We start from the raw sequence: 21,792 nt of genomic DNA on the forward strand, positions 1-21,792 counted from the left end.
GGAGCTGCTGGATGACTGGACTGACCTCAAGAAACACAGAGGACCTCCAGGCTTCACAAATCACCCAAGAACTTTACCGATCTGCAACAACCAAAGAACCAGCAATCCAGTGAGGGTCACTTCACGGACTGTCCGCTAACTAACAAACTGGAAGTCGCAGCCAGAGCCGGCGACACACTGATGACGAGGACAAACCCTGCAAGTGTGCCAGGTTTGGTGGCACTGCACCCTCCAGTAGACGGACTATGCCAGTACCCTAGGTACTGGTCAGCTGATGTCGGACAGCCGGAAAACCAGCTCACCCGGAGCGGAAAAAGGACCAGGAGGAAGCCCCAGTCTAGGGACTTCAGGAACACCCTCGACCTCCTGCCAGAGTGCCCCTGTTGTCCTACAAGTGACCCTCAAAGAGACTTATCTCCAGATCCAAAGGGCATCTTTGCGCATAGCTCTTGGATCACCAATTCGCTCTTCACCTGCCCACCCTATGCCCTGCAAAGAGGAACCTGCTGTGCCCTAAGGGTCCCTCACCCCTTGCGACCTCGACATTCCCAGGGGACCCCAAGGAACCACCTATAAACTTACCTGTGCAGTGCTTTTCCAAGTTGCCCTGAACAAACTCCAGAGACTTTTCCCAGGTGCTCCCGCCAGAACCGGGAGCCGTCCAAACCTCTCCAGCTGGCACAGTGTGCCCACCGACGGCCTCGACCAACCTACAAAAGAAGAACTTGGTAACTCAACTGTACGATTTTATATGTATTTTTAAAGGTGACTTTCCATTGATTCCTATGATGCGTAGTTACGCACAGAAAGACTATTTTCTTTAAACTTCAAAAATGTATATCTCCAAAAGTACTTAATCAATTTTGATAATCTTCGTCTTAAAATTTATATAAACATCTGAAGTATTTTTATAAATTGGTCTCAAGTTATTCCTTTGAATGTGTGAGTTGCATGATTGATACTGTGAGTACAACACATGCTTTGCACTTCTCAAAGATTGGCATAACTGTTCTACCATGCTACCAAAAATTAAAGCATTATGTGAACTAGTTTTTAGATACGGTGCTGAGTGTTGAGCAGAGAGATGGGTCGATAATTCTTGCGGTCCAGGTGGTCGGCTGTGGGTTTCTTCAAAAGTGGATGGATCTCGATGTACCGTGCAGTCCTCTGGGACGGTGGCTCGCTCTATGGAACACTTGAGGGTGTGTCAGAGCTTGGTGTGATAGGTGTGTTGGCCTTGTTGAAGATGTGGTGAGGACAGGGATCTGTAGGGGCTCCAGTGTGGATGCTGCTCATGATGGTGCAGGTCTCGTCTGTGGTGAGGGTGGTCCTGCGGTGCAGGGGCTGCGGTGGTCCGATGGGATGGAAGTAGGGGTGGTGTTAGAGGGCTCGGAGGGTCTTGGGATCCGAAGCTGTTGTATATGTCTTTGATATTACAAAGGAATAAGTTTGCTAGCCTGTCACAGAGGTCTTGAGATGGAGGGATGCTTGTTATAAGGAAATGCCTCCTTGGCATAGTTACCCCCTGACTTTTTGCCTTTGCTGATGCCAAGTTATGATGTGAAAGTGTGCTGAGGCCTGCTAACCAGGCCCCAGCACCAGTGTTCTTTCCCTAAACTGTACCTTTGGCTCCACAATTGGTACAACCCTGGCACCCAGGTAAGTCCCTTGTAACTGGTACCCCTGGTACCAAGGGCCCTGATGCCAGGGAAGGTTTCTAAGGGCTGCAGCATGTCTTATACCACCCTAGGGACCCCTCACTCCGCACAGACACACTGCTTGCCAGCTTGTGTGTGCTGGCGGGGAGAGAATGACCAAGTCGACATGGCACTCCCCTCAGGGTGCCATGCCAACCTCACACTGCCTATGGCATAGGTAAGTCACCCCTCTAGCAGGCCTTACAGCCCTAAGGCAGGGTGCACTATACCACAGGTGAGGACATAGGTGTATACCCCTACAGTGTCTAAGCAAAACCTTAGACATTGTAAGTGCAGGGTAGCCATAAGAGTATATGGTCTGGGAGTCTGTCAAACACGAACTCAACAACACCATAATGGCTACACTGAAAACTGTGAAGTTTGGTATCAAACTTCTCAGCACAATAAATGCACACTGATGCCAGTGTGCACTTTATTGTAAAATAACACCCAGAGGGCATCTTAGAGATGCCCCCTGAAAACATCCCCGACTTCCAGTGTGGGCTGACTAGTTTTGCCAGCCTGCCACACACCAGACATGTTGCTGGCCACATGGGGAGAGTGCCTTTGTCACTCTGTGGCCAGGAACAAAGCGTGTACTGGGTGGAGGTGCTTCTCACCTCCCCCTGCAGGAACTGTAACACCTGGCGGTGAGCCTCAAAGGCTCACTCCCTTTGTTACAGCGCCACAGGGCATCCCAGCTAGTGGAGATGCCCGCCCCTCCGGCCACTGCCCCCACTTTTGGCGGCAAGGCTGGAGGAGATAATGAGAAAAACAAGGAGGAGTCACTGGCCTGTCAGGACAACCCCTAGGGTGTCCTGAGCTGAGGTGACTCTGACTTTTAGAAATCCTCCATCTTGCAGATGGAGGATTCCCCAATAGGATTAGGGATGTGCCCCCCTCCCCTCAGGGAGGAGGCACAAAGAGGGTGTAGCCACCCTCAGGGCTAGTAGCCATTGGATATTATCCTCCCAGACCTAAACACACCCCTAAATTGAGTATTTAGGGGCTCCCAGAACCGAGGAAGATAGATTCCTGCAACCTGAAGACGAAGAAGGACTGCTGACCTGAAGCCCTGCAGAGAAGACTGAGACAACAACTGCTTTGGCCCCAGCCCTACCGGCCTGTCCCCCCACTTCAAGAAAAACTGCAACAGCGACGCACCCCCCAGGGTCCAGCGACCTCTGAAGCCTAAGAGGACTACTTTGCATCTAAAAGGACCAAGAAGCTCCCGAGAACAGCTGCCCTGTTCAACAAACCTGCAACTTTGCAACAAAGAAGCAACTTTTAAAGACCACACGTTTCCCCCCGGAAGCGTGAGACTTTCCACTCTGCACCTGACGCCCCTGGCTCAACCTTTGGAAAACTAACTCTACAGGGAGGACTCCCCGGCGACTGCGAGCCCGTGAGTAGCCAGAGTTGACCCCCCTGGGACCCCACAGCGACGCCTGCAGAGAAAATCCAGAGGCTCCCCCTGACCGCGACTGCCTGCTTCAAGGAACCCGACGCCTGGAAACCACACTGCACCCGCAGCCCCCAGGACCTGAAGGAATCGAACTCCAGTGCAGGAGCGACCCTCTGCCTAGCCCAGGTGGTGGCTATCCCGAGGAGCCCCCCCCGTGCCTGCCTGAATCGTTGAAGAGACCCCCGGATCTCCCCATTGATTCCTATTGAAAACCCGACACCTGTTTGCACTCTACACCCGGCCGCCCCTGTGCCGCTGAGGGTGTACTTTCTGTGCCTGCTTGTATCCCCCCCGGTGCCCTACAAAACCCCCCTGGTCTGCCCTCCGAAGTCGCGGGTACTTACCTGCTGGCAGACTGGAACCGGGGCACCCCTATTTCCATTGAAGCCTATGTGTTTTGGGCACCACTTTGACCTTTGCATCTGACCGGCCCTGAGATGCTGGTGTGGTAACTTTGGGGTTGCCTTGAACCCCCAACGGTGGGCTACCTTGGACCCAACTTAGAACCCTGTAAGTGTTTTACTTACCTGTGAACTTAACATTTACTTACCTCCCCCAGGAACTGTTGATTTTTGCACTGTGTCCACTTTTAAAATAGCTGATTGCCATTTTTGCCAAAACTGTACATGCTATTGTGATTATTCAAAGTTCCTTAGATACCTGAGTGAAATACCTTTCATTTAAGGTATTGTTTGTAAATCTTGAACCTGTGGTTCTTAAAATAAACTAAGAAAATATATTTTTCTATATAAAAACCTATTGGCCTGGAAATTGTCTTTGAGTGTGTGTTCCTCATTTATTGCCTGTGTGTGTACAACAAATGCTTAACACTACCCTCTGATAAGCCTACTGCTCGACCACACTACCACAAAATAGAGCATTAGAATTATCTCTTTTTGCCACTACCTTACCTCTAAGGGGAACCCTTGGACTCTGTGCACACTATTTCTTACTTTGAAATAGTATATACAGAGACAACTTCCTACACTTGTCGTTTCTGATTGGAGTTTGGCAAACTCTTTGTTCATGGCGAAGAGCTCTTTGGTGTTGTGAGTGGTGGCACGGATACGGTCCTGCAGGACGGCTTTCCTGGTCACTCTGATGAGGTGGTGGTGGGGGGATTTGGTGGCAGCTTTGAAAGCTTCAAAGTCTTCTGGGGACTTGCTGTTCCTCTATCTTTTCTCTAGCCGTCTGCAGGTGTGCCTGGCGTCCTTCAACCAGCTAGCCTTCTTGAGGTTGTGTTTAGCACCTGTCCGTAAGACCTCAGCTATAGTGCTGGTGCATTCTGAGATCCATTGGTGGAAGTTCCGTGCTGAGATAATAACGTCTGCGGTGAGGGGTGGGGGAGACTTGCTGAGGGTGTTGGAGAGCTGTTCCTCTGTGATCTGGTTCCATTTTCTGCTTGGGGCTCGGAGTGTGTGGAGGTGGATGGTCGGTGAGGTGATGGTGAAATGGATGCACTGGTCAGTCCAGTGGAGGTGTTGTTGACAGATAATGGATTATGTGGCAAAGGCAGCATATCTATAATTATGCAAAAATCATTGTGGCCACACAATCTTATAGTTCCAGTGGCCCTGGCCATAAGACTCGCCACCACTGTCAGATCTCTTGGCTTTGTCAATGCTTTTTTATTTTCATGTTTCCCATAAACTTGTTAAAACTTGTTGCACTGATTTCCATTATGAATATTTTTTTGAAAATTACTGCCATGTAGCAACACGTTACTAAATGATGCTGCAAAGAAATGGTACCTAAAATTTAACAATAATTTTGCAAAACATTTTTTTTTTCTAATCGGAGAGCATTCTGTGAGTATTGTATGTAGACTCATTGTTAAACTTTTCAAACGTGTGTACACACAGTTTTTACTGGAGTCACGGTCAGTAGTGCAGTTTGAGCTTCCAATATTTATTTACAGCACTTAAACTAATAATAAACGCTTTGCATTAATGAACCATAAATACAAGTTTGAACATCAGTAACATATGAACACAAATATTACCTCAACTGCAGACCATTCCCTTCACCGCTCCATTATGTAATCTGGCAGCTAAAGGGTTTGTGCTGCAGGGGGTTAGGCCTACTTGTTCCAAGGTCAAAATAAACATGAAAACTTATTGTCCTGGACCCCAGTGTCCTAGGCATTATCTCAGGGAAATAGGCTTCTGAATGATATCCAGATGCTCTGTTGTCCCTGAATATATGCATCTAACTGTTTCAGATGACTGAGAAATGTCAGCACAACATACCCTCATTGAAGGAACTAAGTGGCTGACCCTCCAGTCTCTTCTGCATCACCATCAAGGCAGCAAAAGCTACATTTCAGCTTACCTGGCCATCAAATTACCATCTCAGGCTGCATGCACAACACAGGGAGTCAAAATACCAGTCCAGAAAGGAAAGTGCAAAAGAAGGAAAGCACAGTTAAGCCTTCACTGTGTGTGGACTGAAGACCTAAAACCGCATCCGCGCACATCAGGTTTTCACTACCAGTCCCTCAACCCAAGAATGAACTATAGATTTATACATTAACGGAGCACATCTTCAGCCCTACTGGAGTCTCTCCGAGCTCCCCTGTCACTACAGTTGGACTTCTCCCATCTCTCTCTGGTAATTATTTATTGCATCTTGAACTCGTGGCCCCCAAGATTATCTTCTCTGCTGTCACTGCAGGTTCGCACTATTATGCTACTAACTCATTCAAACTGCTTTCTGTAAATTCGTGTTTTTTTTCCATTGTTTTTAATTGTACAAGTGTAAAAAGTATTAAAAAAAAAAAAAAAAAGCTTCAACTCGGTTGATATTTAGAATGGCTGGGTTTAATTCTTGTTTCATTTCAGATAGTCGTAAAAATTGTTTAAACGCTTTTCGGTGTATGTAAAGATCTGAAATCCCACACGTAGGCAGACGTGTTTATAAAATTAATAAGTATATAAACTGAAACGGAGTAAAAAAAGACACCTTGGATCGGCTTAGTGCATGGAGGTGCATTGACTGAGACAGCACCCTGCAGTGCTTGCCTCTGCCACAAGGAGAGGAGTGGTGGGCATGGTCTGATGCCTTGGTCTGATGCCATACTCCACAAGCTTAACTCTTCAACCGAGAGACCAGTGTCTATATGAAGAAAGACTCGGCATGAGAAATTGACAATACAGGTGGTGGACTGGAAGGTGAGATATAACACTTCCCCTTGGCACGCTTCCAATAAATGATGTAACCTCGAGTAGTTTTTTTTTATCTGCATTCATTTGCTTGAAGACTTTTGTATAGCATCTAGCCAAGTATAGCTGCCAAACAGGACAGTGGAAACGCTCTTTCTGAGGCTCTTCTGTTAAGATCCAAAATTGTCAGATTTTTTGGCAAGCATTGCTCGTCTTATGTGGTGTGTCTGCATTGGACCATACAGCTCCGGTATGACCGCAGCTGCCGCTGGACTGAGAGAAGCTCTTTAATTCCTTGCACAGCTGATCCCTCGTTTCAGAGCCAACTGGTCTTGTCCTGCTTTCCAAGCAAAAACCTTCGTCCACTCCGCAAGCTTCTGCTATTTCATCTTCTGCCAAGATGGCGCTCATTGGCAGGGAGGGACGTGGCTTCCATTGGTGCAGCAGCAGGCGCAGTGCACCCGTGTCCAGAGGCACGAGGGCCCCACTGAACTCTGCTTGTTGCTGTATTTCACTGTGGGGGGGTATTTTTCTTTCTTGCACAAAAGCCCATGACACACTAGCTACGCCACTGAGAAGGGGTCGGGCTTTTAAATAGCCCTTTCTGTAGATATTTGGTGTTTTCTTGACTTGGCCACCAGAAAACATCAGAGGGCCTATTATTTGTTGCCACACACCCCGTGCTTCGCCACTGTGCCCTTTAATATAGGTAACGATTGTAGTGGACGTGGATATTTCCAGAGGCACAACTGCCTCGAGCCGCGTCAGTCAGAAGAGTGGTTGTACCGTGCTCGCGCCAGGAAGGCCACGTCGTGAGAGCAGCTGATTCATATTACAGATGCCTCCCTGCGGGTGTGACGCCATGCAGGGCTAAGGTGAGAGTTAATGCGGCCGACGAGGCTGAGCTGGAGCGTTGCCCAGCCATTACCGTGTGTTATTAACTCCACACGAGAGGGGGCGGTGGAATGTCCTTTCATCTCTGTGAGGAGCCAAATACGCAGTTTCGGTTGAGGGCCGATCTGTCATTGAACTATATTATTCTGCTCAGGTCGGATCTGGCTGAGGGGAAAACTGAAAAGGACAGCCACTCTCTGCAAGGCAATCTTCCATCTCTAGAGAGTCTGCGTCTGTCCCCGTACGCTTAGTGACAGCCTGTCACCAGTTTGTAGGGCTCAGCGGTGATACAATGGCCGCCTGGCAGCGGCGTACCCTCTCCTACCCTGTTCCTTGCAAACTCGTTAACAAAATCCTTATTTAAAGGGGATTCCAAGGCCTTAAAGGTGCCGACAGGATCCAATTATTTTGTGATGAGCAGTGTTAGAGCTAGTAAGTTCATCTTGTCTCAAAGTTGGTCTCCGTTATTGTCTTTGGTATTTCCTGTGGACAGACCTTTCAACATTCCACTGTCCTCACTTACAACTTGAAGGTAACCTACGGTTTTCCTCGGTGAACTCGTTTGCACGGCTTGGTCGGAACGTTATTCCTTTAAAGCATACAGCCTATGCACCCTGTGAAATGAGTATGTAATGTCAAAAGTTCATGGCTATAATGTTTGCCATATTCGTTGTGCATGCCAAAAGTTGGAGTGTCTCAGCGCTTCGGTAGCCAGTGTAAGTGTTACACAGTTCTTTTTTTTTTTTTCAGCCTCGTAGGATGAAGGTTTGAGTCTGCCCTCGGAATTTCTAATGTAATCTTCGTTTTAGCGGATCACTGCAGTAGGTGCTCTACCAATTTAGCTAGCTGCCAAAATCATTAGTTTAGTATCCGCAGGACTATTGGTAGGCATGCTTATTTACCATCTTTTTGAGGAGGACAGTCTCATGCAAAACAAAAACATTCAAATATACCAGAAGGAAATCAGTTGAGTTTTCAAGAATTTCTCTTCTTGACCCAGGAGGCGATTTAAGCCTACCTCTTGCATGCACAGATGTACACGGTATGGTCAAGACAATTTCTTTCGCAAACATGTGTAGTGTTTTGTAATATTACATGTCGCTTATGAGGTCTTGTTTTGGTATTGTTTGTCAAATAGCTATTCTGTTGTCAGTCAGTCAAATTTCTTTATTTGGCAAATTGACATAAAATCACAAATCCATTAAATACAAATACATTTTTTTTTTTTTTTTTCAAAATTTTAAAAATACTTATGGATTTGCATCAAAAATCATACTGAAAGGAGTGGCAAAAACTGAGACATTGGGTTAAAATATCATCCATCAAAACATATTTCCTGAATATTGGAAGAAACTTTGTAAGGCATTTTAAATTCATGGCCTATGTCTAAGTCAAGTTATACAACTACATCAACAAGTTCATATCATTTCCTAGTAGCAATAGCAGATCTAATAACATTTAGCATAGAATGACAAATTTGAATCATTGATAGTTTTTGAACAAAGCTTATTGCTTCCCTGCAGTGTCTAACTTTTGCCCTACGTAATAAAGGCAGTATAAATGCATATCTAGGGGCAGTATACAATGTGCAAAATAAGAGAAAATGGCATGTGCTCTGCTTGGACCTGGTGTCACAGGGACAGGTGGGCAGGTCTTGCCAGGTACACTGCATGGGAAAGGCCACTCCAAAGTGGATTAGATTTAACCTGGCCAGTGTTAAGAGAGCATACTAATGGACTCTGAAACCAGGCTAAATGAGGTTCCATAGTGTCCGTGGCTGAAATTTGAATGTAAGGTTCGAAAGATTTCAGTTTCAGTGCTGTTTCACCACCTCCTTTGCATTTACAAGCAGGTACTTTGGGTCTGTAAACATATTTTCGTGCCCTAGGTTTTGAAAAGACATTTTCAGATATGAAAGCCAAGGGATTCTATTCATATTGGCCAATTGGAATCAATCAGTCATGCAATCTTGTACCAAACTGATCTCAGGGTTCCTCCAACATCTGACCCACAATAAAAGGGGAGAAACAGCAATCGAGTCCTCCAGGTACGGCAAACCCAATTCCTCACGACATATAATATTTGCTGCATTCTTGGGTACCAACAGTAATCTATGTGCTAATGTATTCTCAATACATTGAAGGGAATTTGCTTTGCCATAACCCCACAGTCTCGTCCAATATGTAGCTGCTGTTACTCATTTAGATTTATTGAGCGTCACCATCTGTGGTATTGGTTTGTGACCTAATTTACAAGCAAAGCGAAAGATCGCTTCTATATTCCTTACTAGTTGTTGAGTCTTGGCCTTAAGATGGGAATTTCATAACCTGGAGGAGCATACCCAGAAAGCAAAAAACTTCCACCTTGTTAATGACGTTGCCCCCCCCCCCCCCCAAACAACCAACCAACAAACCCAATAGTGAATTGTTAAGACTTTGTATTTCAAGGCCACATGTCATCCTTACACAGGACTTTGTAAAATTTACTTTGAAATCAAGGTCCTGCATAAAAGATAGAAAAAGGTCTAGCAGACCTTTGAGGCCACAGCATTCGTCTGCATACAGTAAAACTGGAAGCTGTCTGTGCCCCATCCTGAGAAAGTCCTCCCCATACTTTAGAAGGAAGTCATATAACCCGATAACCCGTTTATATATATATATATTTGTATATATATATATATATAAAAATGGGTCTAGAACGCAACCCTGTCTTACTCCCCGCCTTGATGGAATTGGGGGTGTTATCTCGCCTTGTGAGCCGTACTGCACCCAGACCATCAGGTCTGTGTGTAAGCGTTTTATTAATACCAGCAGATTCAAATCAATACGCGGAGTTTCCATGATTTGCCAAAGCTTCTCTCTGTTTACCAAATCAAAAGCGCTTGTGAGGCCAATTAATGACATATGAATGGCTTCTTTTTTTCTGTTACATATTTGCTAAGAATAAGGTACACGTTTAAGGCTTGATCAACTGAGCCTAAACCGGGCCTAAAACCATATTGAATTGGGGAAGGAATCTTTGCCTCCATCACCCATTCCTCCAGCCGTGACAAGATCACACTTGCAAAAATTTGAGCAGTAAAGTCTATAAGGGAAATTGTCCTATAACAAGTTATATCTTGCCTATTGCCTTTTTTCAAAATAGGGATAATTATGGACAGTTTCCATTAAGAAGGTATGTTACTCTCTACTACGCTTTTGTTGTCTGATGTCATGGCTTGGGTAAAAAAAGGTCAAGCCTGAAGGGCACATGAACCGACTAATAGCAGTGCGTGCAATGAGAATTAGCCTCCTAAACCTGTCTTGTTACTACAATTGTGGAGCTAATGTACAACACTCTTGTGACAAAATATACATATCGGGAATAATCTAATAAGTGTTATATTTAGGTTAGAGAAATGGAGATCAACAGTTAGGGTTTCAGTCTCATTTGTATGGGAAGAGGTCATTTTAAAGGTTATAATTTTGGCCTCGATAAGCGCATAAAACTACAAAATTTGCTTGTGCAGTGTTTTTACTGAGTTTTGTGAAGATTAGATACCCAAAGCTCTACAGGGATCTTATGATTCTGGCATCACAACACTTGTCCAGTGAACGTTCATCAAATTTGAAAAGTAGCTTGAGTACGACTTCTTTCATTGCATTTTGCAAAAACTTTTAAAGGCTCATAAAAGACCCCCACACACACACACACACACACATATCCCTTCTCCCCCCCCAACCAACTGCTTCCATTAGAGAGGTTATCACAACACTTAGGAATTCACTCACAAGACATAATCCGTCAGCTGTGTGATGCCATGGTTGTAACTTTGCTTTAGAAATGAGTGTTAACGTTACAAAGTCTCTAATCTCACAGTTTTCAAATGAAGGTGGCAAAGCAAACTTAATCTCTGCTCTGAGGTTTAACCAGATTTTCCACTTTTATCAAAGTGTAATACCGTGGAGGTTTTATAGGCACCTTAATTCACACATTGAACTACCAATGAATATTTGCAACCTTAGCTTCAGGCAGAGAGCTTTTCAGGCATTGGTAGAGGTACATTGTAGTACAGCAATGGAGGTACTAGACACAAGGTCATGAGTCAAACATTCTTCTAATCAGTGTGGTAATATTCCACAGGAAGATTAAACCTAAATATTTGTTTTTCTTCCTCCAAAGAAAAAAGGCCAGCTTTGGTTCCTAAGTGTGAATATCCTGATCATGCAAAGCCATATCAGCCCTTCTTAAGATGTTTTATACATCTGTCTTTTTATTTTGTGTAAATTTGTGCCCATTGGACTTAAAAATAAGTAAAAGAAAAGCTGCAAGATTCACATGTGGAGAGAGAGCTTATTACATATTGTTAGTGTTTACATTATAAACATCGTTTGCATCTAGCTGTAATGGAAAACCATAATTGTTTCTGCAAAATCCTAATTCAGAAATAATGCATTGTTTCCGCACACTGTCCCAGTTACTATGGATGTCCCTAGGGCTTTCTGTGGATATTCAGTGTTATTCTTCTCTTTTTGTTTGCTGATCCACCTGTACCTGACTGAAAATAGTGCACTGTTTGTGGAAAAAGTAACCTTCAGTGGCCTGGCATTTCTTGTATGGCACTATGCCACTCTGGTACCCCATGTCTTTTATCAGCACCTGAGACAGACATTCATCTGTAATGTCCCTATAAGATTCATGGTGCAAAGAGTTTACAAAATCTAGCAGTGCCATTTAGGAGTACACATTTACCACTTGAGGCTTTTCACCAGAGAATCGAGGCACAAATAGATGGTCCTAAAGTACAGAGTATTGTTAGCCCTGATTACGTTGTCATAGTGAATTGTTCAACAGTTCCATGATCCTTACAATTTTAAACTTTGTAAGGCAGATTAAGCTTTTCACACCCAGTTGCTATGCATCAGGATATACCCATAATCAGAAAACCAGCAATAGAGGTAAGTAAAATGCTTGGAGGGTTGGGCGTGCGGGTGTTGTGGTATGAAACTTTGAAATGTTTCTTGCAGAATGTTTCATTTCAATGTATATTAACTTGGATATCTCTTTACTTTGGTGTCATTGTTAATTTGTTTGTCTCTTGTTGAACAGATCCTTATGTTCCATGTTCATGCACGTCAGCGTGATATGATGTACCTCCTTCATGCATTGAAGCAGCCCTTTGTAGGCATGAGTAGTGTTTAGTTACCTGTAACCCAGCATTTGAGTAATACCACTGTTGGGCCAAGGTGAGAGTAGTGTCCAAGCTATTGTTCACTCAACTCCTCCCCTTTCTCTTTGCAGGCGAGGACCCGCTGGCAGGCGACCAGAATGACCATGACATGGACTCGGTTGCAGGGGTCCTGAAGCTCTATTTCCGGGGGCTTGAGCACCCTCTGTTACCCAAGGAGATCTTCCACGACCTGATGGCCTGTGTCAGTAAGTATCTATTCAAAACATATGGAAGGCTGTGGCCCCTCTTATCACCATGGCACCCAAAATTGTTGATGAGAAGGTCGGGAGGTTCGAGAGTGATAACAGAGAAGCTGTGACATGCCCTCTTCTCACCAGTCTGTTAGTATGAGTGATACTGTTCTTATGCCTATCAAGAAGATACCACCAAGCCTTCTTAAACAATTGTTTTCATAATAAGCATAGTCATCCACGATAAGTTATGTAAATCTACTGAATTTTTTTTATTGGATTGTTTAACGCAGCTACTCTCCAGGTTTAGTGCTCAGGCACATGCCTTTCAGTGTTGACATACAAGTCCACAAGGATTCAGACTGCAGTATCGACAATCAGAATTTGTAATCCAAATGTCTGAAAATATTCATCTCCTTGCTTCTAATGGGCTGGTACATTGTGTGTGTTTGCATATATAATAAATCATATAATGTTATAGTTCGGTGAGAATTTTAGTGACAATTTTAAATCTACAACACCACTGAAATCCACCAGTTACAGTTAATTATGGTAACTATAACTCGTGCTGTCGCAGAGTTTTCTTATCAATAATTTCATTTCAAATGTTGCAGTGATATCATCAATGATGTCATAGAAGATGTCAAGATTGATGTATTAAGTGGGATAATTAGCTTTGCATGGCAAAGGCATGAGTTTTAGTTTCCTTAAGTCACAAATTATAGTTACCAGAGATAAATATAATTGGTGAAGGTCATTGATTGTCATTGGAAATCTTACCTAACTATGTTACTTTAACCATTTTATTCAGTGAATTTCTTGAGTATTTTCAATCTAAAGTAATATTTTGTTACCATACGTAAAAACTCTGACCATCTACCTACAGACAGCCGACAACATGCTGCGCACAGCGTCATGTGGCACATAGGGTTTGACGAAGGGGCTGGCTTGCTGCCAGGCCCTGCATCCAACCCACAGCAGTCATCCAGTTCCCTGTGTATGGCCTTTGGTGGGGGGTGGGGGTATGGTGGGCACATTACAGGCCCTGTGTTCAACCCTCCACAAGAAGCCAACCCAACTCTGCATACAGCTTTTGGCCATGTGCAGCAGGAGGTTGGCCACATGGCGTAGCCTGTGGCCATGCCTTGTGTACCTCCCCAGACCGCCAACCTACCTGATGTACTAGTGGCCCTGCGGTCCCCAGGCCCAGGCCCACATGACATTTAAAAAGGGGAAAGTGGCCATGCGGCCTCCCTCCCCGAGTCCTATTTAGCCTTGAGGACCCCATCCCCTGGGGCCGATTACCATCGTAAAGGGGGAGAAGGGTGGGTGCTCCCTCACTTTGGGCCCTAATAGGCTCCGGGGACCCCATCCTCTGAGGCCAAATAACATTAAGCTATGGTGGGGGCAGCACAGGCCTCTCCCCAAGCCTTATTAGACCCTGGGGACCCCATCCCCAAGGATGATGACCATAGTAAAGGGGGGGGGGGGACCGCAAGAGCCCTCCCCGAGCCTTATTAGGTCCTAAGTACCCTCTACCCCCAGGGCCACATAGGAATTAAATGGTCATGGTGCAGCACGACCCCCCCCCCCCCCATCCCCCCACCTGAGCTTTATTAGGCCCCGGGACCACATGTCATTATAAAGATGAGGGGGACCGCGCACTCTCCTCCCCGAGCCTATTGTGGCTCATGGGACCCCATTCTCCAGGGCCCCTCAATTACAGGTGGGTGCCACAGTGCACTTACGAAGCAGCACTTTGGAGAGAGCCCCTGTGGCCTCAGCTGTTTCCCCACTTGGTTCAGGAGCAATATCTGTTTCCCTGTCCGCTGTAGTGTAGGGAAGGAAACAAAAGGATGCTTCCACCCAACGGGTGTACGTTTAAATCTCCCGCCAGCTCGGAGAATACGTGCCCTCCCTGCCCGCACTTGGCAGAAGATTTAAAAGTGGTCCCGCCACACAAGAGCAAACGTGTTTCCATGCCCGCATCAGTGCCAGCAGGGAAACTACTGTCACCGGAGTGGGCTCCCTGGGACACAGTAACTGAACCGGACCTGGAGGAAGGGGGCCTTGAGGCCTTTAGAGGCTCCAGGAGAGGGGCCATACACACCCTCCCTTTGAAATAGTGTTACTTCCCCAGGGTATATGGTCCCCAGGGCCATTTAAGGCTCAAGGAGGTGAGGACTGCGTTGGCCCTCTTCTTCCCTTTTTGTTAAATTCGACCCAGGATCTGGGAGGAGGCCACGCACTCACCTCCTCTTCATTAAAATAATATCTGCTCTGTGAATGGGTTCCCTACCACCAGGCCTAAAGGACCAGGACATCCGTACCCTGCCCCATTTTTTTTTTTCTTTTAAAGGGTTTAGCACAAAGTCCTCAGGTGGCTGCTGCCACATCATCGTTGATTTGTTGGCAGACAGTCAAATAAATCCGAGAAAGAGATCTCTTGGGTCCTTGGGTCCTTGGAGCCTTGAGGCATGAAAAATAGAACGTTTTTGAACCTTAATTACTCAAATCATCTGAGTAGATTTACACCAAATCTCAAAGAGCTCGCTTTCTGGACCAAGGTCTAGCCTTCTGCCAAATATGGTGTAAATCTGTTCAGCAGTTTGGGCTGTAGCTCTGTCTAAAGTTCCTATGAGAAAATGAATGGGAAAAACACATTTTGGGACTTCTATTTTGCTCGACCTCCTACTTGACAGATCACCCCAAAACGTTCCTGTTAAGAGCTGAGGTGGATGAACATGTTTTTGGGAAAGTTTCGTGAAGGTTCACCAACTGCTCCAAAATTATTAGGAAACCAAAAATGATTTTCCTAGAGAAAGATGGGCCTAATTTTAACTCCCAGTGGTGACCGTCCCTGGGTAATATCTAATTGTCAGCCATTAATTCTGGCCTCAGCACAACAAATGCCTCAGTTTTGATATAAAGTGATATAAATGAAGGGACATCCTGGCATGATCTGACATGACAGGCACACAGGTTTGCTGAATTTTCTCAGAAAGCTTTGTGCCACAATGCATGTTTATTTGGATGAACATGCTGTCCTACTCACCACTGGGTTTGTCAGTCTTGGAAACATGATTTTAAAAATCTGCTTCCAAACACGGTACCGTGACAATCTAGTTCTACTGCCTGTCAAAATCTCAGTGGATTTTCTAAGAGTGTTAATCCTTGGACCATATCCTCTTACTTCCTCATCGCACCATCCCTACAACATACTCGGACAGTGCCTTTCTTCAGTAAGTCACGACAATCACGCTACCCGGCCTTTGAATGTGGACTCCCATCCTTCTGAATGTCTTCAGGGGCTGTCCATTTACTAACTTATAGAACGCCTGGTGAAATAGTTTTTATTTTTAAAAAAAGAGTACTTAATTAGAGTCACCACCTCGCAACAACTCCTACAACTTTATTATAGAATGCAATTACTGCATAAATTGTAACAAAACGTTGGATGACGATTGTGCCATGCTTGATGGTATAAAATAAACATTTGAATTGATATTTGTTAGCTTATCATCTGACTGGTACGGTTTCACAGAATGTATTCCCTCCTTAAACGTGTAACATCTAGGCTTGTCGCACTGAATGAGGTAAGCTGTCATCTGACCAAGAAACTGAATTTTGCCAGAGTCACCTTTAAACTGTTTTCAAGATGAAAGAGTGAGTTGACATCTACCAGTTTGTGACAGCAACTACTATTATGGTTCTTAAAACAGCACTGCCTCTGACTTCAAGCCATTGCATGCGTTCTTTTCTTTCTGGCATTTCTATTTTTTTTTGTTTTTTTGTTGTTGTTTTCTTTTGTGTTTTTTTTCTTCTCGTTGTCTGGAGGTGAGGTTTGTGTGGATGGAGGTAATGTAGACAGACTTCCCCTCCCTCATGCAGCCTGTAAGTCTGTATGCTCCCCTTACTTGAGCACACTAATTCCAAACACTTTCAGAGTCATCTGCGTTCTGCCTAATAATTCTCTTGTCTCACTAAATCACTGCCAGGAATAGCCGACCGAGTGCAGGGCATCCCGGGCACACGTGCCTAGTGAAGGCAGGGAAAGGTTAGGTGGAGGCACCTCAAACCGCTCTGATTGCTGAATCAGTATCTTTGAGGAGACTTGCCACTCACCTATACAATTTTGCAATTCTGCTGGCCACAAGGGAAAGATATATGCCTTGGTTCCTTGTCCAAACTGAAGTACCAAATTCATGTCCTTAACATTTCTGTCAATAGATATGACATAATGTAATATTTTCATATTTCATTTTAAAATAAAGCAGCTCTTCGGTGCTGACCCTTTTACCTCTAAGAACACTGTCCACTCTTGGTCGTCTATTGTCCACTAATAAAATCGGATGCCTGTGTTCACTTGTGCTCTGCAACGTCACTGCTGGCTTCACAGAGTGCTTTCTTTCTGTTCCTGTGGTTCAGAGATATTTATGTCGTACGCAGCTGTCTCTCGTGCACTACTTCTGACCTTCTGTTTCACAGCCTGTTCTTTTCTCTTACTGGCTATTGTTACTCCTTGTCTCGTACTTGTACCGCAGTTCAAGGGCTTGAAAGTGTGCAAGCTCTGGTGATTTTCCTCTTTCTTTCCATTATAAATTTGAAAAAGTAGATCGTGCTTTCTACCAACTGTCTGATATCTCTATCTTTTGTCTCTGATATCCTGGCTGCCCTGCATGCTCTCCCTATTTTCAACCATTGACCTTAGAATTCATGAACAAGTTCCTTTCTACCACTAAGACCTGTCAACCCAGTTCCTTCTCCTGTAATAATTACTTAGTTGGCTCACAGCTCCATTGCTCCTGTGTTCTGCAACTTTTGTTACAGTTCTGCCTCCATTCCTACAAGCTGGAGAAAGGCCATTGTTACCCCCCCCCCCCCGGGTAAAAAAAAAAAAGAAATCATAATGGTGACCCATCTGTCCCCTAAAGCTTTATGCCAATAGAATATTGTTCCCCGCTAAACTTCACAAGGCCGCAGTGATTGAGGAACTTGCCTTACTTTGCCTGACTCTGGTCAGGCCATACTACTAGGCTTGTTTCAGTTCTCCACCACTGCACCCCTATTTCTGGCACCTTGTCAGCATGCCTTGCCTTCTTGTTCCCAAGTAGATAATGTTTAAATCGTTTTCTTGAGCCATATGGCCATTTGTGATAAAATGATAGGTTTTTTTTAAGGAGTAGCCAAAGAGCGACTTCTGCATTTCTCTTGTCTGTTTCCAGGGTCTGACTCTCATTTTTAGGTCGAGCGTTCGGCCTGCTGTATACTAAAGTATACAATAGAGTGAGTTCCAGCGTTCTGATTTTTTAGTTGCAGTGTCCTTCAAAAATCCTTGCTTGCTAGTGGTCAGTTCTGCCTCTTTGTCCTGCCTTTTTTCACTTTGGGAGCAGCACAAAGTACTGTGTAATTACGCTGTGTCCTGTTTATCTCTTCTGTAAGGGACTTTTTTGGGGGCATTTGCCTGTTTCACCTCAACAGTGTGGGTGCTTGTTCATTCCCTCCTCCCCACCACCTCCCTCTGTAAACATAAACCAACAGCAGAGGGGGGCTTTTCCAGGGCCAGCTCACCCTCGCTCTCTTCCTTTTGTTATTTTCGGTCTGTCTGGCAATAAAAGTCCAGTCAGTAATTTACAGCGCTGTGAGCTCTAATTCGAGCAAACACAAGACTATTGCATTCCAAATGTGGTTTTGAAAAGGCCTTTCGCTTATCTTATGGCCAAACATTGGAACTTGCTCCACCTCGTTTTCGGTCATTAGCAAGCATCTCACTTTCCACAAAGCCCTCAACTCCAGGCTGTTCTCCTCTGACAAGTTTTAATCGTGGAATTCTCCCTGCCTCATAATCCTGTCTGGGGGGTAACCTTTGAGGTCACTGTGGGCTCTACAAATGGCCTTCATTCAATGTATCAGAAGCTGAACTTCTATAATTACGCTGACCTGAGGTCCCATACACCTTTAATTCTAGGATTCTACTTAAGCAAGAATCATTCGGTCCATTACACTGTTTGTGGGGTCTTCCTTTTTTCAAAGCCTTCCCCCCACGATTCATTCACTAGTTTATACAAAGCTTGGCCCTGAAGGTCCCAGGTAGCATCAAACTGGTTCCATGATCAGAATGTTTTCTTTTAAGTAAAAATGATTTAAACACATTTAGTCACCATTCACTCTACTTTGGCAACATTATTTGTGGCCTCAACTCTGCCTTCCAAGGAGGGTCCAGCAACTGCGAGGTGTGGAGAAGGATTTTGTGCTGATAAATCTCCCTTACTTAATATTCATGGGTAATAGACGATTGTCCATTAAGCACAATTACTGTGACTGGAGCCCCATTGTACCCTCTGTTGGGATAAAGCGATCTAAACATTGTCTCCACCCACTTGTAGAAAATGAGGCACAAGAAGCTGAAGTGATTTGTCCAAGATTACCCAATGTGGTCAAGTGGGAAAAACCTCAACTAGTTCCAGGTTCCATGGTTTTGCGGACCAGTAGACCCTGGCTTTTTTGTTTCTAATGGCATTGATGGTGCTGGATTAACACTTGCTTTCTTACACAGCAAAACTTACCTGGTACTTCCAGTTCTTAATCATCCAAGAAAGGCCTTTGAGATGACCGCCCTGTTGCCATGAACTGTTTAGTGTTGGAATCGGGTGTCTTCCAGCTGTTTACAGATGACAACAGCGATCAAAAGTTGTTTGATAATTTTATATTTATGGATTTTTATAAAAATGCAGTTTTTGCCCACAGGGTGCTAGTACTCCTTACAATATTAAAGTTCACACAGCCAATCAAAGAAACATTGAAATAGAAAAATAAAATTAAAACATCAGCATGGCTAAAGATTTTTTTTTTTTAAAGCCTTTGATGCAGTCGATAGGCTCACACACCATGCAGGTGTATGCCTACACAATGACACAGCCACTGTTTTTCTGTTTAGTTACCGGTCCGAGTTGAAAAGGGACAAATAAAAATGCAAATGTATTTTATTCGCTTGTTTTTGTTGTTGTTTTAAAAAAAAAAAAAAGCAAATGGGGAAAGAAAGGCAGGCCACGCAGCAACACTGAAGAAGTGGAAGCAACAGGGAGGGCGCGGTGCAGGGACGAAAATCACGGGGCAAGAGTAGTGTTGAGTAGACAGAGATGCGCACAGGCAAGAAAGCAACAGGGGGAGTACACAAGATCGAACGCAACATAGAGGTGGGTGGGGAGAAGTACACAGACGACAGAGAGCAACACAGAGTATATGTAAAAAAAAAAAAAAAACAAGCACTCTCAAGGAAGGAGTGCGCAACCTAAAATAAAAAAAAGTAGTGTTGAACAATAAGCAGTAAAGCCAGCCAATCAAGCGAGGCAGTCCTCAGTGGGAGGGACAAACACTATATAAACCTGGACATAAATAAGATGCAGGCAAATGAGTGACAGGAAATGTTAAGCAGTGGGTAGGCTCCCATCCCCCATTAGTCATTGGTAAGGCCCACAATATGTTTAGCAGCAGACAAGACGTGCTGTGTAGATGGCTGTAGCTAAAAATAAGTGAAGACTCCTCAAAATATGGAGACCAAAACTTGCTTAACATCAAACCAGTCCTGGAAAAAACAACTAAGAAGCAGTTTTGGTAGTCTGCACAATGACTGGATTAGTCATGGTGGATGTAGCAGTGAAGACAGTGCCACAGTCTGGAGATGCTGCATAGTATTTATCCTTGTTAAGTTTAGAAATCTCTGATTGAAGTAAGGGATTTTTTATAAGTGTTTTTGCATGAGTTTGCAGTGTGGGTGGCAAAGAGAATTTGCATGAAAACTCAGCTCGTTTTGTGCTTAAGGGGCGAAGAGGACCTCGAGCTGAGCTTGAAGCAGCCAACTGTTCACCTCCGATTTCTGCTCACCTTTTCCTGTTTCCAAATCAATGGTATTTGCTGGGGCATTGGTGCGGTAGGAGGGTCAGAAATGAAAATCACTTGTGTCAAAGTCCTGCTTATGGTTTACCAATAAAGAACAGTGTAGTTGGTTTTACTCTCACCCTTTCAAGCTGCTTCTTTCTTTGAGGTTTCTGTGTTGACAAGGTGATTGTTGGTTCTGGTATAGTAAAAGCTAGGCTTTGCAAAATTGAATGCGGCGATAAACAGTGTTCATGTGCCTAGCGCAGCATTGATGTGTTTTTTTTTTGCCCCTCCATTTGTCAACCTAGGGATGGAAAACCTTCCAGAGCGAGCCCAACATATGCGGAAGGTGTTCCAGAAGGTTCCAAAGTCCACCTTGATTGTCATGAGGTACCTCTTCGCCTTCCTGAACCAGTAAGTGTAGACTTTTGAGACCATGATTTACACCTCCCCAGCTGGATTGTTGCCTTGTTTGACATTGCATGAGCTGCAATCTAAGGTAGTGTGGCTCTTGGCAAACTCAAGGAATGGGTTGAAGTCATAAATTAGTAATCTAAAAAGCTGAGCAGAGTGATTAAGTAATCCCCAAAGCTGATGCTGTTGTAGTGAGTGCTGCGGATGTGCTCAGTTACAAAGTGTGCTGCAGTGGGACACTTTTAATCGTGCTGTGGGAAGGAATCACGTGTGGACATAGGGGACTCCAAATGAAATAGTTCAGGCCACACCTAGCACCCTCTTTTGGCAGTTAAAATGTCTGAATTGTGGGAAGGTCTTGAAACGCTGTATTCGTTTAGTACTGTCCACACAGGAAAGGCCTGGACATAAGCATTTTCTTTCACAGCATTTTCGTAGACAGGATAATCAGTTGAATCAGCTTCAAAGATCATAGGATTCAACACCATTCTCCTCCCCTCCCAACCATTTAGCTAGTGTTTATGGAGGATCTAGATAGGTCTACCACTAGTCCACCCTGACCCAAGGAAACCGAATAATTGTAAATATTACCCTTGTAGGTATTCCAGGGGCCTCAGATTTTTTTTAACTATTTCCAGGGACAACCTCCTTCTTTCGTAGACTACTCTCTCGGCCAACATGCACAAATCCATGTCCCTCTGCCGGTCTTCCACCCGCTGCATCTGCTCTGCCCCCCACAAGCATGAAATAGTACGTTTGGCAATCATGAGGCCTAGTGTCCACCAGATTTACATAGTGTGGGTCATATCTATCTCCCTTCAAATATTGAGGATACACCATTTTGCAGTGGCGGTCATTGATCCCCCTGTCACTTCACACTTGC

The 21,792-nt window shown here is 44.6% G+C and overlaps 1 protein-coding gene across 2 annotated transcripts in view; it reads left to right on the forward strand.

Moving 5' to 3' along the window:
• Positions 1-21,792, forward strand: part of SRGAP2 (SLIT-ROBO Rho GTPase activating protein 2) — a 488,054-nt gene that overhangs the window by 394,756 nt on the left and 71,506 nt on the right. For both annotated transcript variants that reach the window (XM_069238579.1, XM_069238580.1), the window contains 2 exons: positions 12,498-12,632; positions 20,804-20,909. In XM_069238579.1, coding sequence (XP_069094680.1) covers positions 12,498-12,632; positions 20,804-20,909 — 241 coding nt within the window. The remainder of the gene's footprint in view (positions 1-12,497; positions 12,633-20,803; positions 20,910-21,792) is intronic.

The sequence above is a fragment of the Pleurodeles waltl genome, chromosome 6 (assembly GCF_031143425.1).
Source record: "Pleurodeles waltl isolate 20211129_DDA chromosome 6, aPleWal1.hap1.20221129, whole genome shotgun sequence".
Taxonomy (NCBI): domain Eukaryota; kingdom Metazoa; phylum Chordata; class Amphibia; order Caudata; family Salamandridae; genus Pleurodeles; species Pleurodeles waltl.